The sequence below is a fragment of the Petaurus breviceps genome, unplaced genomic scaffold (genome assembly GCF_028583685.1).
Source record: "Petaurus breviceps papuanus isolate PSGF00001 unplaced genomic scaffold, PetGlider_PUasm1.0 90760, whole genome shotgun sequence".
NCBI lineage: Eukaryota > Metazoa > Chordata > Mammalia > Diprotodontia > Petauridae > Petaurus > Petaurus breviceps.
The window spans coordinates 2,569,429-2,588,321 of record NW_027187338.1 but is presented as its reverse complement, the minus strand read 5'-3'; the positions used below and the strand labels follow the sequence as shown (position 1 = coordinate 2,588,321).

Here is an 18,893-nt window from a genome sequence, read left to right as displayed (position 1 = left end):
CTCCCGCCATTTTGCTTGTGGGCACTGCTACCCCTTTGCTCTCGACGATTGTTAGAAGGGGAAGTGGTGGCACCAGCTTTCTCAGAAACGCGAGAGAAAATAGGTAGAGAGCTCTGTTTCCCTCTCCTTGGCACAGTTTCGCTCCTTCCTAAGGTCTCTCTGCCTCTTCTCCCCCTTCCCTCCCCCCCGCCCATCCCAGCCCCTCCTCCACCATGGACCTAATACCCAAGTTGACCTTCCGGGCGGGGTGGGGGGGAGTGGCGGCCGAAGGATTACTTCCGGGTGGAGGCCCAGGCTACATCCGGCGGTCGCTGTCCGTCCGGGTAGGCTGAGGTGGAAGGCACCTGCCCTGGGAGCCGAGTTGAGTGCCGGCCGCCCGATGCTGGGGAGCCAAGGGCCGGAGCGAGTCGAGAGGGAGAAGGGAAGCCGATCTTCGCTGCTCCCTTGAGGCCGCCTGTCCATCGTGTGGCCCCGGCCCAACCTGGCCCGGCCCGGCCCAGCCCAGCCCAGGCTGGTCCCGAGGCCCAACTCCCGCCTCCCCCATGGAGCCAGAGGAGGAGGAGGCCGAGACTCGCCAAGGAGCCACTACCGCCGCCCAGCCCTGAGCCCCGGGTAGGTGGGAGGGGGACGAGGGGTCAGCTCCACCCCCAGGCCCTGGCTCCTGGCCTAGGACCCGGACTTCCCGAACCATCTCCAGTAAAGGTCAGGCCCGACCCTTTAGAATGTAAACTCCGTGAGGGTAGGGGCTGTTTAATTTATATATCTGTTCCCGTAGTGCCTGAGCAAGTCCCCAGCATTTGATAGGTGCTTAATAAATGCTTGTTGAAAGTTGAATGAGCCCCATTGGGCGTCCCAATCCTTCATTCGACTCGGTGGCTTGACAGTGTCTACTCACCGTGTTGACATGAGTCCCAAGAGGTCATGGTATCCAGCTATGTGGTGACGGCACCGAAAAGGTCTCCTGTCTTTGTGCTGCCTCCTTCCGAACCCCGTCCTCCTTCCTCCACAGACTGCAGTTCATAAGAAAAATCCTGTGATGTTTAGGGTTCATGTCAAGTCTTAAAATGATTAAGGAAGAGAGGAACGTACTACTCAAACTTGGCAGTTATGTTAGGGAAAGGGGGGTGGGAGTAGGGGAGGGTCGGTGGTCGTCAGAAAGCTAAGTGATGCAGGGTTTTGAAGATTGCCCAACCAACACAAAGTAAACCATCCCATGCTGCACACGTGAGAGTAGGAAGAAATATGGTAAAAATCAAAGAGCCTGAATTTCAAATAGGAAAGGAAAAAAGGAGTCTTTCCTCTTTTGTAGCTTCTTGATGGACTTTCTTGTCTGCTAGGGAGCTTGTACAAAGTTAATCATGTTAAAATTTGTGAAAAGCATTAACTGACTTTTTCTACTATTCTTTCTGTGATTAGGAGACTAACAACTTAGGAGCAAATTGGAATACGACCTGCCAGAACAATCTGTTCATTTTTCAAGCTATTTGGAAAACAATGTGTGCAAATATAAGCAAAACTATTCATGACAGTCTGTTCTGTAACTTTCCCAAATATCTTTGAGCTGTGCAGTGGTGGTGGTGGTGGTGGGGGGGGGGGGTTGTGTTGTTTTTTTTGTTGTTTTCACTTGTTGGTTTTGTTTTTTTGGGTTTGTTTTTTTTTTGGTTCTGAGGGCTTTATTCTTGATTATTAATAACAGCTGAATAGGCTGTTTCAGGCATTCTTTGCCCTTCAAACATATCTTATCGCAGAGTACATAAATGAAGTTCCACGTATGTAGTTGACAGACTGAACTATGATACATTCCCCATCAACCTAAAGTATTAAGTAAACATTACCCCCTGCTCCTTCAGAACAGCTGCTGCAACAGAGTGCTTTTATTTTGAGTATATTTGTAATGCCCCAAATGCCTGAAGTATTGTAAGCTTTTCTAGGTTCCACTGTGTGGGGGTGTGCCTTTTCTCCCCAGGTTTTTACCCTTTGAATTCTTCTAATAATTATTCTTTTATGCCTCGGTGGCCTGCTTTATGGTTTCTGCTATTGGTCAAAAAGTTCTTGCCTGGATTCAAGTAACAATTTCTGCCTTTTGGCTCTGTTGTAGATTTTACAGGAAGGTCTTATTTGGTGTTTAAGTGTAATTAGCCTCTGTGCCTCTTAGTTTCATTGTGTAGAATGTTGAGCCTCTAACCACCTCTGTCAACCTGGTGGTGTTAATTACTCCTGTTTCTCTGCTTTGAAGACTATTCATTTTCATAATGCCCACATTCGCCTACCTCTCAAGGTACTGTTGATAGGTGTTGAGTCACCCACATCACTAATGAAAGAATTTTTTTGATGGGACTGTGTAGGTAATTCAATTCAACAAGTAACAAGCATTTATTAGGTACCTAGTTTGTGACAGGTTATGTTGGGCTCAGGGGATCCAAGGACAAAAAGTAAACAATCCCTGCTGTCAGGGAATTTATATTCTCTTTGGGGGAACAGCATCTGCATAGAAAGTTAAATACAAATTATCTTCAAAGTACTTTATGTTGGGAAGAGCCCTAGAAACTGAGAAGACTCTGGATGGGCTTTCTGTAGGAGATCAGCAATAAGTTACAGAGACCCCTTGCATTCTAGGTTGGTAGTTTTATCATGGTGTTTTCTATGGCTCTCCATTATATCTGGTATGCCAGATAAGTTACTGGTATAGTTTCTGAATTCTCAAGTATCATTCCCCTTCTTTTTCCTTCACCATCCTTAGCCAAAATCACATTTGGAAACTCATTGGAAGCAAAGCATTGAATGAGAGAGTCTAGTTTCTCAAGATGCCTGGTGCTTAGTGAATATCTGCCTTGGGTTGGCTGTAACTTAGTTCTGCAGCACCCTGAATCTTTCTTCCCTGGTACTAGCCAGCACAGATAGCAAAGTGATGACAGTCTCCCTGTGTGCTTAGCACATTTGCTAAGCCTAGTGATGTTTGGGTTTGCCAACCTGTGCTGCTTGCCAGGCTGGGTTGACAGCTGCACATTTGGAATAGATTTTGAATGCTTCTTCAGAACTCATTAAAGCCTCATAATATTACTAGGATGTTTTTCTTTTTTTAAAGTAATGAATACAAAGATGTAAGGAAGATGTGTGGGTGGAGGGTGGTTCGTGAAAGGAAAAGGACAAAGGTGCTGATTTACTCTTAGATAATAACTAGAACTGAACTAGGTGTGAAATGCCTACCTGTTATAATGGCTCTACTTCATATCCCTTGCTGTGTTGTTATCCTGGTAATTATAAGATATGTTATAAAGCTCATAAAGTTATGAAGTTTAACAATTTATTGGCAGAGATGAGGAGGAAAGGAAAACCTGGAATTCCTCTTCTCCAAATCTGTCATATCCTTTTTTTTAGTTCACTATTCTAAGAAACAAATTATTAATTACTTGGCAGGTAATTTTTCTTCCTTGTATCTTTCCAGAGTTCTGTTTCTCCCTGTCATAAAGACCATGGAGAAGAAGTTGGAAGTCAAATTAGACACTGGTTCCTGGAATTTATCAGGAAGTTGTTGGCAAAGACCTGTAAAGTGGTTGAAAATCCTGCATCTTTTTTATGCATGTCTTTGTCTCAGTGCTTTGTGTTCATCAACAGGTAGGAATTAATAATTCCAGGGGTTTCGTGGTCGCAAATTGAATTTTTCATTTATGAGTTCTTAGATCCATCTTATTTTATTTTGTTGGAAACAATTGAGGTTAAGTGTTTGCCCAGGCTCTCACAGGAAGTGTGTCTGAGATCATATTTGAACTCAGGTCCTCCTGACTCCAGGGCTGGTGCTACATCCATGGTGCCATCTAGTTGCCCCTTAGATCCATTTTAAAGGATAGCAGAATTGGAGAGTAAAATGAGAAACAGCTTGCTAGTTAATAGGAAAGTAACCTGAGACCAAGGAATATTATTTAGGTTTTTTCTTGCCTAAGAAATTTGATTCTTGCTTAGGTAAATTGGTTTTATTATTTTAAGAGGGTTTATCAAGCACAGTTCTTTTCTTAGTTAGCATTTATTAAGAGCCTACTATGTACTAAATGCATGAGACACAAAGAAAGGCAAAAAAACCCCCCAAAAATCCTCACATTTAAGGAGTCTAATGGGGAGACATTAAAAAAAAAAACTGTGTACCAACAGGATATATACAGGGTCAATTAGAGATGGTCTCAGAGGGAAGGCACTAAGATTAAGGAAGATTAGAAAAGGCTTCTTTCAGAAGGTGAGACTTTAAGTGAGACTTGAAAGAGGCCAGGGAAGCTAGATGGTGGAGAGGGAGGGAGAGTTTTTAGGCAGAGGGAGGAGGTAAGAGGTGAGAGGGTGTCAGTGAAAATACGTAGAGTTGGGAGATGGAGTGTCTTGTGCAAGGAAGGACAAGGAGGCCAGTGGTGACAAGTACTTGGAGGGGAGTTAAGGAGTAAGAAGACTGAAAAGGCAGAAAGGGGTAGAGTTAGGAAGAACTTTGAAATCCAAACAGATTGTCTATCACTAGAGTAATATATCCTTTGTTTTTTGCATAGAAAAGTTACCTTAATGAAGGTTTCATAAGGTGTGCTTACTTCCTGAATATCATTTCACCAGTTGAGAGCTCCACCTGGCAAACAATACAGAGGCTTAGTTTCAGAGAAAAATACTCTCCCTTTCTTTCTGCTGTTTATTTTATTGACAGTGTTATGCTGGGATAAATGAAATGAAGAAGTTGAGAAGGAAACTTTAGCTTAGAAACTCTGCCATGTCTGCTGACCCAGATCTGGCCTCTTGACGTTGGAGACCAATGCAGGGATGTTAATACAAGAATCTACAATAATTGGCATTTATTTTTAATACTATAATTATAGAGGTTTCTGTTAACATTTTTAAGGGATATGATGGTGGTTGTGGTGATAGTGAGAAACAAATAATTACCATATTTAACAATTTTCATAACATCAGCCTTCTGTTTATTATTCTGTTTGTTGATGCTGGCATAATTATAGTGAAGAAAATTTCAATTGACATAAACCTGACCTAAACAAATTTTTCCTCTAGTTGATGCTTTGCTGGGATAGCTGATTATTTCTAGCCTTAAGTGAGAATATTTAAATTAAATGAGTAATGATTCAGCACAAAAGGCAATCTTATTTCCTCAAACTGTGCATGATAGTATATTGTGAAAGAAGTTTAGAAATAGATGAAGTACTAGGAAGTAAAAAGCAGTTCTTTTCTGTACTTCACAGTCTAGCACTTGATGACTTATGGAGTTGTACTTTGAGGATCAAATGAGATAACAGGTAAAACACTTTGCTAATATTAAAGGGCTATATAAATTTATGAGGCCTTGAGGTGGCACAGTGTGTGCTGGGCCTGAAGTCAGGAAGATGTGAGTTCAAATTCTGCCTCAAACACTTGCTATCTGTGTGACCCTGAACAAGTCACTTAGCCTCTGCTGCCTCAGTTTCCTCATCTGTAAAATGAAGATAATAACAGCACCTCTCTCCCAGGGTTATTGTGAGTATCAAATAAGATCATATTTATAAAGTGCTTAGCACAGTGCCTTTAGTGTATAGATTTAGTAGCAATGCCACTGGGTCACAGGGTTGTGCATTTTGAAAAAATGTTACAATGGACCTTTTTTTTTTTGGACATTACTGTTGGTCACCCCTTCCGCTGATGCTCTCCCCCCAAAAAGATAAAACCAAAACTGAAAGGGTGGGGGAAACCTTTGTTATAAATAAACATAGCTTTACTAAAATGAATGTGCATAGTGGCAGTGTCCGATGATATATGTCTCTGCACCATGTGTCCATCACCTCTCTGTCAAGAGGTTGGGTAACAGAGATCATCATAGGTCCTCTGGAGATGTGGGTTGGTCATCCATTGACCAGAGTTCTTAAGTATTTCAAAAAGTTGTTTTTCTTTACAGTGTCCTTTTCCTTGTATAAATAATTTTCCTTATTTTGATCACTTCACTCTATATCAGTTTATACTACCTAGAATTCTCTGAAATAATATTTCATTAAGGATCCATTTTTTCCCCCCATGTAGGACGACATTTGACTTTGCTGAGTAAGTTATTATTGGTTATGAGCCTTTCCCCCCCCTTTTGGCCACCTCTTGGAATACTGTATTTTCTTCCAGTTGGAGTAAAAGCTGCCAGATCTTCTTTGATTCCAAAGGTAGTAAAGTAAAATAAAACTACTTCTTTCTGGATGTTTGCAATATTTTTCTTTGATGTAACAGCTCTGGATTTTGACTATGACATTCTTGGGACTTTCCCTTTGTGAGGTTTTGGGGGTTTTTTTGTCCCTAAGACGTAAATTCTGTCTTTACTTTGGGACTAATGAATCTATGCAACTCTTACTTACAATTTCTTGAAATATAGTGTTGAAGATTTTTTATTTTTTTGAATCAAGATTTTCAGGGAGTTCAATCACCTCTCTTTACCAGTTTCCCAAGTTGGTTGTTTTTGTTATCACATATCTTATATCTTATTTTGTTTTTTCAATCTTGGTTTTGTTCCAGTATTTCTTGCTGTCTTATGGCATAATCATTGACTCCACTTTGCTCTGTTCTGATATTTCTCGGGTAAGATTTGCCACTTTTTCTTCTCAAGTTATATAATTTTTTTTTTCCTCGAGGACTTTTATTTCATTTTCTTGATTTATTTCTTTTGGGTATTCACATAAGCCTTGTAGAAAATTCCTTTTTTTCTCTTTGAGTCTCTGCAGTCATTACAGAGTTACTTATTCCTTTTTTGGAGAATATCTAGATTTGCAATAATTTTTGACACTGGTCGATGTTTTTGATTTGCTCACCTCTCCATATTTGTTTCCTGACTCAGAGTTTTATGTTAGGGCCATGCTATACTTGCTACTGAGCTTTTTTGGGTGAGGTGGTTGGCCAAGCTTGGTCTTGCTTTGGGTCCCCTAGGTTCTTGCACTGATCTCTAAATCCTAGAGTTGGGCCTCCCCTGAATCTTTGAGGTTTGGAGTGTTGGATCTTCGCAGTGCTCTCTGATATCTGGGAAAAGAGTGTGAAAGACATTAGAGCCCCTGGGCCTGGACTGTCCCATAATGAATGAGTGCTGCAGGCATCTGCTGCCTTTGCACTCCTTTATTTTCAAGATCTTCATCCTAGAACTTGCTGAGTACCCAGGGATTTTCTCTGGGGAATCTTTTACTCTTGCTCTTGGACATGGAGACTTGGAGCTATACATGACCTGGCTCTGGTTGCACTGGGAAGATGCTGGCCATGGCTTTGTTTATTGGCTCCCTTTCTTATTACTGTAGCCTTCTGACCAACTTTTCTTTTTTCTTTCATTTCTGGAATGAAAAAAAAATCATTGCAGTTTTTTTATTGAATTTTTTTCTGAAGGGAACTTTGGGGTTTTACAGGAATAGATATTTAGGAGTTGGGTGGTCTGCTTCCTATTTAGTCAATCATTTTGGCTAGATATTTGGGATAATAACTTGTAGGAAATGTGCAAAAGGAATTCTTCTGGTCTGAATTGGATTAGATAACTTCTTCCAGCTCTGAAATTCCAAGGTCCTGGGGCAGCCGAGGAAGTGAAGTGGATAAAGCATTGGCCCTGGAGTCAGGAGGATCTGAGTTCAAATCCAGCGTCAGACACTTGTCATTTACTAGCTCTGTGACCCTGGGCAAGTTACTTAACCCCATAGCTTTGCAAAAAAAAGGGGGGGGGGGGGGGAGAAGAAGAAGAAATTGCAAGGTCCTTCAGGGAGTCAGTATCAGAGTGAGAACCCAAATCTAAAGGCCAGTGATTTTTTTTAAGACTACTAGAGGTCTTCATGTAACTACTGGGGACTCTAGCTGGCATTTACTTTATTATTTTCCATTTTAGAGGAGACCGCCTCTCTCCAAACACTTGTTAGGACCGTAGCTGATATTATGTGGTATTTGAAAATTTACACAATGCTTTCAAAGCAGTATTTTCATATTAGAGATGCTCAGCTGAAGTAGTACTGAAGCAAGGTATAGAGACTCAGTTCTCTGGGTAGATGTTAGGTTAGTCCTTTAAATGCATTTGCTTCAGTTGAAGGCTGTACTGTGCCATTTTCACTTTGTTAAAAGTTCTATTCTCAATGTTTATAGTGGTGATTCAAATTATGTACTGTTTTTGAAAGTTAACAAAGAGATGGCAATCATCCAGCTATCATCATTGCTAGTCACCTCTCTGGTACCTTTTCTTAAGACCATTAACCACTAGTATAGACATAATGGGTTTCTTTTCACTGGTGACTCTGGGAGTCAGTACTAAAGTTGCCTCTTTGAAGGGATTAATTAGATTTACATTTGGTCTGATAAGAGTCTCCACTTGAATTTGATTCATGAATTCTCCATTTTTCTCTTTTTCTTTCCAGCTTTTCATTAAATTGAGGATAGAGATGTGATTTCATTTGTATAGAGAATTCTCAAGTGAGGAAATTCCCTTTTCCAATGCAATTGGGCATTTTCTCTGCAACTCATAGTCTTGGAGAATAACCTAAAACACTAAAAGGTTGTGACTTGGCTAGGGTCACAAAACCTGTTTGTGTCAGAGGCAGGATTTGAACGCAGGTTTTCCTAAGCTTCAAGGCTGCCCTGTTATCCACTTGCCACAGACCGAGATAGTTTGGTGCTTCAGAAATTGCTTCAGTTTCAAGTTTCTAAATGTTTTCTTCTTACTAGGAATTGTTTCTGAGCTGATCTGTTTGCAGAACCTGTATTCTAACCCAGGCTCACTGTTTATAAATCCAGATCCCTTAGCTTAGTCCCTGCCCTCACAAAGTTTACTGCTCATAATGAGCAGTACAAGACAGACTATAATTTAGTACTACATTGTGTGGTACAGATGCTAAGTGAACATCATAGGAGTGCAGAGGAGGGAGGAGAGAGAGAACATTTAGAGTGAAGTAGTCAAGGAGAGCCTCACAGATAAACTGGACTGAGAGCACATCTAATTTACAGAGGAAGTAGAGTGAAATGATTAGGTAATAACCAATTTAGTAATTACTACAACTAACAGAGTTACTTGTTCCTTCTCTGGGGAATATCTAGATTTGCAATAATTTTTGACACTAGTTGGTGTTTTTGATTTGCTTCCCTCTCCATATTTGTTTCCTGACTCAGAGTTTTATGTCAGAGCCATACTATGCCTGCTACTGAGCTTTTGGGTGAGGTGGTTGGCCAAGCTTGGTCTTACTTTGGGTCCCTTAGGTTATTTGAGCTTTACAACAGCCTTAGAAAGTAGGTGCTATTATTATTCCCATTTTACAGTTGAGGAAACTGGGGCAAACAGTGGTTAAGTGACTTACCCAAAGTCACATAGCTAGTGAGTGTCTGAGGCTGGATTTGAACCTAGGTTTTACTAACTCCAGGCCTAGCACTGTATCCATGGAGATACCTTACTGCTTCCACATGTATCACTATACTGAAATGTCTGGATCTCTATCTACAGCATGCCTACCAGCATACAACCCATCACTATAAAATTTCCTATTCATAGAAGCCTCCATGTCTCAAGGAAAATTCTTCTTTCTCTTAGTCAAAGTTGCCATTCTCTTGTTCTTTTACTTTCTGCCTAGAGAATTAAGATTTTGTTAATAACCATTGGAAAGAAGGAGACAGATGCCTTTCTGAATCCTTTACTCAGATAGAGATAATATGTTTTAAGGTCTGCAACCCTTCCTGGTATTCATTTAATAAATATTTATTGAGCTCCTGCTACTTGCATGTTTGTGGAGTATACAAAGATTAATAGTACATTGTCTTTACATTCAAGGAGCAAACATTAGACATGAACAAAATTAAATACAAGATAGAATGTAAGAAATGCAGTGAGAGGTACAAGTGAAATGTTACAGAACTACAAAGGAAGAAGAGATCACTTCTAGCTGGTAGAGAGAGGAAGAAGGGGGAGGGGCACTGAAGACTTTATGGAAGAGGTGATGTTTGAGCTAGATTTTGAAGACTAGCAATTGGACAGCCAGATTTGGAGTGGGGAGTAGGGGTTGAGAGGGGTAATGACATTACAGGTGGAAGGAATGAAGAACTCAGGCATGGATAGAAAATATTGAGAGGTCCAGTTTGCCTGTTATGTATGTGCGAGAAGGGTATCATTTCTAGGAGATAAACCTGGGGAAAAAAATTGAAGCCAGCCTAATTTCAGGAGCCTAGGATAGTCTTTTTTCCTACTGAAAAGGTGCTGTGTTTCAGAAGTGCATCCATTTTGTTCCACCAGTAAAGAGAGCATTTCCAGGTGACATTTTATCTGTATTGTTCCTCTCTTTTATGTGTCCACTAGGCACCTGATTAAGAGTGCAGTAGATAGATGACTAATGGGGATGTATTATAACTGTGAGCCTTGAGCAGCAGCTTTCTCCTGCCAAAGTGTCCTATTTTCTCAACTACTTTGCAGTAGAAGGTGATAAATTATTAATTCTAAATCTCTCTCTAGATTGTTCGAATAATGATTTGAGTGCATGGTAGCTGGGGGAAAAGTACTGGGTAAAGTTCTCTGGCTGTTAACAAAAACCATCACTGTGTTGCTGTAACCTTTTGGATTCTGAAACCTAGCTATCTTTGAACAAGGCTGTGGGATTATGTTATCCCACAATTTCAATGAGCTGTGCAAATTTCCAATGTTTGGGTAAGGAGGGGAAAGGATGGGGAGAGGTTGAGGCTGGGGTAGAGTGACTGAGGAACATGGAATCCATTTGAAGGAGCAGACTATTGAGATTCCTTAAAGCAAACCAGAAGCCCTGGCAGTCTGCCTTCTTCAGTGAAACCAAATCATTGTCTCTTGTTGAAGCACTATTCAAAAAAGCTGATCCTGTTATCCTGTTAAGTTCTTTACTGTAGTTACCGTGGAAAATTATAATTTGGTTTTGGTTTTATTTTTTGGCCTTATGAGATACTGTTTAGACATGTGCTTTTTTCTTTCTTTGGGCCATAGTGAAAATGGGTGAGAGAAATAGTATAATTGGGTAGGAAATCCAATTCAGTTTTGACACTGCCTCAAATTGATGATCCTTGATAGTTCCTCAGGAGAGGATATATAATAAGTTAGCAGTAGAATTTGTTCAATCAGACTGCAGGCTAAGAACTCAATCAGAGTTTTTGGCTTACTGTACTACAGCTCCTAAATAGAACCAGGTGGTGCAGTGGGCAGAGCACTGGGAGTTCAAATATAGCCTCAGATACTTACTAGCTGTGTGACTCTGGGCAAGTTACTTAATTCTGTTTGCTTCCATTTCTTCATCTGTAAAATGAGCAGGAGAAGGAAGTGGTGAACTACTGCAGTATCTCTACCCAAAAAAAACATAAAAGGGGTCTTGAAGAGTCAGGCACGATTGAAAAATGACTGAACAACAAAATAGAACTACTTCTCATGCCAGGAAACTGGGTGGGGCTGGCCAAATGTTATTCTCACTAATAACCTTCAGGAGGTATAGGGTTAATATCTGTACCTCGACTTGAAAATGATTGATTAGAGAGTTGGAGATGAAGTAGTAAGCAACTTTGAGTTTCAAGACCCTGGGTTTGAATTCCCTTTGGTCCTTCAATTGTAAGTTTTATGGAAAAGTAACTCCTGTCCAGTAAGGGATGCTGATATTTTTTGTTCCAGTTAGCTGTGTCCAGTTTTTGTTCTGGATATCAGAAAGAAAAAAAAAGAATTGATGTGGAACACCTGTTCACTGAGTGAGCTGAAAACCCCTTTGTTTGGTTAACTTCTTGCTCCTTCCCAAGAAGATTCTGGTTTTAGCAGATTCATAGACCCTGCTAATCTCTCCTCCTGTTCTGTTGATTGGAATCAGCGTCCCCACACTCTAATGTGTAATCAGGTCAAATGTGCCCTTGAGGCAGGCAGCCTGCTGCGTATTTGCCTGGTCTGGGCAAGTAGGCTTCTACTAATACAACCTGACAGGGATGAAGCTGGTTAAAGCCCATGACTTGGCCTTCAGTATTTCAGCATTTTCTGTAAATAGAATATGTCAATAGGGAGAATAATTGCTCTCTGGTGGCTGTTCTGTTCTTCTCCCAAAGGAGCTCTGTCCAGAGTACTTCCTGTGTGACCATCAAACCAGCTCTAAGTTGAGCTGATTGGAATACTTTTCTCAGAGCAGATCTGCTCATTTATGATCCTTGAGCATTTTATTTATATGGAACAGAGCTCGTCTTTGGAAACAGATATAATTATGGAGTATAAAATGCCAGAGCTGGTAGGGGGCTATGTGTGAGATATATGGAATATACTTAAAGGGACATGGACTACAAAGAGTCATTCCAACTATGAGATATCATTCAAACATGATAGGACAGAAACTCTAGAGGTGGAAGGGGGATGTTGGAGGCCTTTGAGTTCAATTCATTCATTTTATGGAAAAGAAACTGAGGCCCAGAAAGGTTACATGACTTGCCCAAGGTAACACAACTTGCAACATTAGCTGCATTTTGGGGAATGCTATCTTATTTCCAAATTGAATTTACCTTTGGTTATCTCCTTTTAATTAATAAATGATTGCTTGTATTTTTAGGTAATGAGATCAGTGATTACTATTCAGAGTAGCAACTTTCTCTTGATTTTGTTTTAACCACTCTTGGCCTGAGGTAACAAGTCCAACTTTGAATGTCATATTCAGCCCCAAATTTTTTTTAAAAGTTCTGTCTTCACTGGAAATGGCTCTCCTGTATGATTTCATGAGGTTCTGTGTGTTTATCTGAGGGGGACCTGAGTCAGCTGGAGGCTTATGGGAGTGGGAAGGAGGTAATGAAGGAGTCTTAATCAAAAGAGATGAAATGAAGCAACCTCACACAAAAGGGCTAAGGAGCCTGGCTTCTTTTAGAGAATCTGAATAATTTGCATCCTGCTGGGGCTGTCTGTGGCACTTGGCCTTTGGCAAGATAGCCCCATGTACTGAAGCTCAGTGCCAAGAATTCCCTTTGCCACTTCTGTGTCCCACTTCATTTGGCTCTAAGTGCTTGGGTTTTAAAAATTGCTCCCAGCCTTGCTCTCCAGAGTGCTTATAGAACCTGGATCCTGGCATTCCTTTCTAGGAAGAGTTCAAATAATGCAGTGGATTTCAGTGTCTCTCCCTCCTTTTAACTGTTAAAGGTGAGGGTCCAACCTCTGAGGTTTTAACTTTAGTAAGACCACAAGCAAAATTTTAGTTTTTTTGAGACAGTAATGAAAATCTCCCATCTCTTTTATTTAAGATTTACTTTTCTCTTTAACAAACCTAAACTCCCTCCCCAAACTGTCCTGATCAAACTGTTTCACCCCCCACTCTGGGTATGCATGGAAACTCTTTTTCTGGTATAGAAAGAAGGCATGGATGGAGGCACCCTTCTTAAGCCAAATTCAATGAAAGTAAGGTTGACCCATTCCCTTTTGCCTTACTGTTCTTCCCCTCCATTGTAACAGTTTTCCCTTGCCTCTTTTATAAGAGATAATTTACCCTATTTTGCATCTGCCTCTCTCCTTATATTCCTCTCTCACCTCTTAATTTTATTTTTTAGATATCATCCCTTCCTTTTCAATTGATCCTATGCCCTCTGTCTATGTATACCTGTACACATATATACACACACTCACATGTGTATTCATACCCATATATATCCTCCTATATAGACATATATATGTATGTATACATATATATACATTTATATTCCCTTCAACTATCTTCATACTGAGAAAAGTTTCATGAGTTATAATTATTGTTTTTCCACGTAGGAATGTAAATAGTTCAGCTTTGATAAGTTCCTTATGATTTCTTTTCCCTGTTTACATTCTCATGCTTCTTTGCTTCTTGTATTTGAATGTCAAATTTTCTATTCAACTCTGGTTTTTTCAGAAAGAATGCTTAAAAGTAGGGTCAGCTAGGTGGTGCAGTGAGTAAAGCGCTGGCCCCAGAGTCAGGAGGACCTGACTTTGGTTCCAGCCTCAGATACTTAACACCCACACAAAAAAACTAGTCATATAACCTTGGGCAAGTACTTAACTCCAACTGCCCTCCAAAAAGCAAAAAAAAAAAAAAAAGAATGCTTGAAAGTCCTCTATTTCATTGAATGACATATTTTCTCCTGAAACATTATACTCAGTTTTGCTGGGTAGGTAATTCTTGGTTTTAATCCTAGCTCCTTTGACCTCTGGAATATCATATTCCAAGCCCTTCAATCCCTTAATATAGAAGGTGCTAGATCTTCTGTTATCCTGATTGTGTTTCCACAATATTCAAATTGTTTCTTCTTGGCTGCTTGTAATATTGTCTCCTTGACCTGGGAACTCTGGAACCTGGCTATAGTATTCCTAGGAGTTTTTTTTTTTTTAATCTTTTTCAAGAGGTGATTGGTGAATTCTTTCCATTTCTATTTTGCCCTCTGGTTCTAAAATATCAAAGCAATTTTCCTTGACAGTTTCTTGAAGGGTGATTTCTAGGTTCTTTTTTTGGTCATGGCTTTCAGGTAGTCCAATAATTTTTAATTATCTCTCCGGAATCTATTTTCCAGGTCAGTGGTTTTTCCAATGAGATATTTCACATTGCCTTCTACTTCTTCATTTGTTTGGATCTGTTTAATAGTATCTTGATTTCTCATAAAGTCATTAGCTTCCATTTGTTCTAATCTAATTCTGAAGGAATTATTCTCTTCAGTGAACTTTTGAAATTCCTTTTCCATCAATTTGGCTTTTTAAGGCATTCTTCGCCTCATTGGCTTTTTGGGTCTCTTTTGTTTGCCATTTGAATTAGTCTATTTTCTAAGGTATTATTTTCTTCAGTCAGGTTCTTGACTCTCTTTTCATGATTTTCTTGCATCATTCTCATTTCTCTTCCCAGTTTTTCCTCCACTTCTCTTACTTGATTTTCAGAATCCTTCTTGAGCTCCTCCATGGCCTGTAATCAGTTCATATTTTCCTTTGAAGCTTTTGGTGCAGGAGTTCTGACTTCATTGTCTTCCTCCCATTCCATGCTTTGATCCTTTTTGTCCCCAAAAAAGGAATCTAAGGTTTGATTTTTGTGCTTGCTTTGCTTCCTCTGCTTGCTCATGTTGCCATTCAATTACTTGACTTCTGGGCTCCTTGCCATAGTAGAACTCTGTTTCCAGAGAGGAGAGCTTTGTCCCAAATCACTGGGGTTTTTGCAGCTGCCGGAGCTATTAGTTGGGTACCCTCTCTGCAGCCCCCACAAGCTGTGGCCCACTGGCCACACACCCTAGGACCTCCACCCAAGAAAGCAATCCAGATCCAAGCAAGTTAAAGCAAGAGCAATTACCCTCTGAATGGTCACTTGGTCCCCTACAATCTGCAGGCCAGGAGCTTTGAAGCAGCCACACAGCTGCCATGGCTCTGTGGCTTCTCGCCCTGGGGGCAGGGGCTGGTTCGAACTTATGTCTCCCTCCCCCCCCCAGTTCCAACAGAGTTCCACACTGACCTTTTACTTGCTCTTTGGCATTTATGGGTTCATAAGTCTGGAAACCACACAGCTGCTGGTGATTAACTCTCTTGAAGTTTGCTCCAGCCTCTGTTGGTCAGGGCTACTCTGGAGCTAAAACTGCTGGTTCACATGGGGCTGGGCTCTGCTCCCAGCATGCTGAGATGAACCCTTCCTGTAGGCCTTCCAGGCTGCCTTCAGTGGGAGATTTGTTTCTCTCTGTCACTTTGTAGGTTCTGTAGCTCTAAAATTTGTTTAGAGTCATATTTTATAGGTATTTGAAGTGGTTATGGGGGGGAGCTCATGGCTCTTAAACTACTCTTAAAGGTTTGTTTCTGATTCAAATGTTAATCTAGCTGCCATCTTTGCTCTGCCTATATAGCATCTTGTATCTATTTTCTGCACTTTTGTAATCTTTGGATTGTATTTATTTATACATTTATTCCTAGTACTGGCCTATAAATTCCTTTATTACAAAGACTAGGATTCATCTTTTTATCCACTTAACTGTAGCATAAAACCCCATAAAGAACAGAAACCCAAAAATATTGAACTGAAAAAAGCCTTAACACAGAACAGTGTTCTGATCCAGGGTTTGGGCACTGAGTTTCCAAAGCTTTCCATTCTATTGGTGTGACTGATGAAGGTGAATAGTCCTCTGATTTACTAAATTCTGAGGAAGCAATTGGTTTGTCTCTTACCAATGAAACCCAGAAGCCCTGTGTTAGGGCAGTTGCCACATTGGTGGTGACTGCTGATACTATTCTGGTGCTTTTCTGTTCCAGTAAAATTGTGTTCTCTAAAAACCATCCTGCTTGCTGTATAGGCTAAGGCTTCTTTCTTACCACTTGATAGCTTTGCTTTCTAAAGTACAGAAAGGGTATTACATTGAAGGAGTGTAGGCATATTCATTCTCTGTACTTGGAGGAGTGCCTTTCTCTGCTGACAGCATTCTCTAGAGCCTTTCAGTCATCAGGTGGTGGGAGAGACAACTAAACAAGAAGACTCTAAGTACATCATATTCAGCAATGCAATCTCTTATTCATATTTTTAAAAAAGCACATAGTTTAATCATTTGCTTCAAATTTAGTTTTTAAATGTTTTACAGGTCTGCTGGCTTAGTTGTTTCTGAGCAGGTGACTTTATGGTAGAAGAGCTATTTCTAGCACAATAGTAATGTTTGGTTTAATGCTCTGCTTATAACTTGGGTGTAAAAACTAGTTGGGGTTAAAACTTGACAGATGAGGTCTTTTGGAACTTAATAATAACAATATCTAATTAATGGGAAGAGTTGATTTAATGATGTATTGTTGGGGTATTTGCTATACTTCTACTCAAGGGAGTGCAGGTAGATTTTTTTTTTTAATGATTTTTATCCTTATATCCCAAAAGAAAATGGTGGAGAAAAAATAGAAAAGTTTTTATGTTTACTTTTCAAATTATTATGATATTTTATGCATTAAAATGCATTCATTTCTATGTTAATGGTTGCCAAAGCCAGTTTAAGTCATTGTTTGGATATTTTAATATTAAGTATAAAATCATTTTTTTAAAAAGAAAGAAAAATATGGGAGTAAAAAAATAGTCTCACGTTTGACCCAATTGGGAAGGAAGTTGACATTTGAAAAGAGGTGTGATTTGGAAATTTAGTCAATCACAAGCATTTGTAAAGTTCATACTATGGCCAATCATTGTGTTAAGATAGGGCTGCTTTAGTTAGGAATAAGTTCATGGTAGAAGCCAAAAGACCAGCCAAAAGTTCCAGTCCCTACTACTTTTAATCAGTTAACCAATTCTTATTTTTATGATTGTGGATTAAATCACATAATCTTTCCAAGCCTTAGGCTTTTCATATAAAAAATGGTGTAATAAATATTCTCTTTTAAACCCTCCATATTCTGGCTTCTGTTCTTACCATTCAACTGAAACTGCTTTCTCCATAGTTAGTAGTGTTCTTTTAACTGCCAAACCTAATAGTCTCTTATTAGCTCTCTTCCTTTGTGATCTCTCTGCAGAATTTGATACTGTTGACCATCTCCTGAATATTCTCAATTTTCCAAATTTTTGTAACACTTTTCTCTTGCTTCTTTTCCTACTTGTCTGACAGTTCCTTCTTTGTCTCTTGCAGGATCTTTACCCATATACTGCCCAGTAATTGTGGGTGTGCCCCAAGGCTCTGCCCTGGGTTCTCTTTTCTTTTCCCTCTATTCTTGCTTTCCCCCTTCCCACATCAGCTCCCATGAGTTCAATTATCATCTCTCTGCAAATAATTTCCATATTTCTGTATGTAGCCCTAGACTCTGTACTGACTGAGCTCTTGTTTCATGTTACTAACTGTCTATTGGACATTTTAAACTGGATATCCCATGGGCATCTCAAATTCAACATGTCCAAAATAGAATTTATATTTTCTGTCAAACCTATCTATCTTACAAGTTTCTCTATTACTTTTGAGGGCACTTACCATCTTTCCCGAAACTAGGTGGCACAGTGCACAGAGCATTGGGCCTGAAGTCAGGAAGACTCATTTTCCTGAGTTCAAATCTGGGCTCAGCCACTTAGCAGGTGTGTGACCCTGGGTACTCACTAACCCTGTTTGCCTCTTTTTCCTCATCTATAAAATAACTGGAGAAGGAAATGGCAAAGCACTCCAGTAGCTTTGCCAAGAAAACCCCAAATGGGGAGTCAAGATGGTGGAGTAGAAGCAGGACCTCCTCGCAGCTCCAGCTTTCACCTTCCCAAGGGGACTCAACAAACTTTGTAGCTGCAGAACCCGCAATATGACATAGAGAAGCTAACCTCCCGCTGAGGGCAGCCCAGCAGGCTGGCAGGAATTGGCCAGCGCAGTGCTCTGGGAGCCCAGGAGGTTTTAGCCCCAGGGCAGGCCAGACCAACCGTTGGCTGGAGGGACTCCAGATCACCAGCAGCTGTGGCCATCCCCAGAATTATCAACACATAGATGCGAAGGACAAAGTGAGAGGTCAGTGCAGTGCAGACTTTGGGCCCCAGTAGTTGGGAGTGTGTCAGCTTTTGCCCCCAGGGTGAGAAGCCACTGAGGGCTGTGGCACAGCTGCCCACCAGGTGGCAGCTTCAGCTCCTGGCCTGCAGAGTAGTAGGGGTACCAAGCGACCAGTCTGAGGGGGTAATCGCTCCTGCTTTAACCTACTTGGATCTAGATTGCAGTCTAGGGTGGAGGTCCTGGGCTGTGTGTCCAGCTTGCCAGAGCATGTGGAGGCTTCAGTGAGGGCACCCAACTAATACCTCCGGCAGCTGAGAAAACCTCAGCGTTTGGTATGAAGCTCCCCTGTCTGTTAGCAGAGTCCTACTGTGGCAAAAAGCCCAAAAGTCAAGTAATTGAGTGGCAACATGACCAGGCAAAGGAAATAAAGCAAACAGAAGATTCCAACATTAGATTCCTATTTTGGGGACAAAAAGGATCAAAGCATGGAACAGGAGGAAGACAGTGAAGTCAGAACTCCT

General features: G+C 40.6%; 1 protein-coding gene across 4 annotated transcripts in view; it reads left to right on the top strand.

Annotated features, from left to right (window-relative positions):
• The first annotated feature begins 19 nt into the window (after nucleotides 1-19).
• KIAA0319L (KIAA0319 like) overlaps nucleotides 20-18,893 on the top strand; it is a 90,068-nt gene continuing 71,194 nt past the window's right edge. Inside the window, exons 1-2 of one of the 4 annotated variants that reach the window (XM_069067913.1) lie at nucleotides 20-103; nucleotides 3,446-3,615. In XM_069067913.1, the coding sequence (XP_068924014.1) occupies nucleotides 3,474-3,615 (142 nt within the window). In that variant the 5' untranslated portion in view covers nucleotides 20-103; nucleotides 3,446-3,473. Of the gene's footprint in view, nucleotides 104-254; nucleotides 703-3,445; nucleotides 3,616-18,893 lie in introns of those variants that run through there. The other 3 variants (XM_069067911.1, XM_069067912.1, XM_069067915.1) reach the window with 3 other exon arrangements.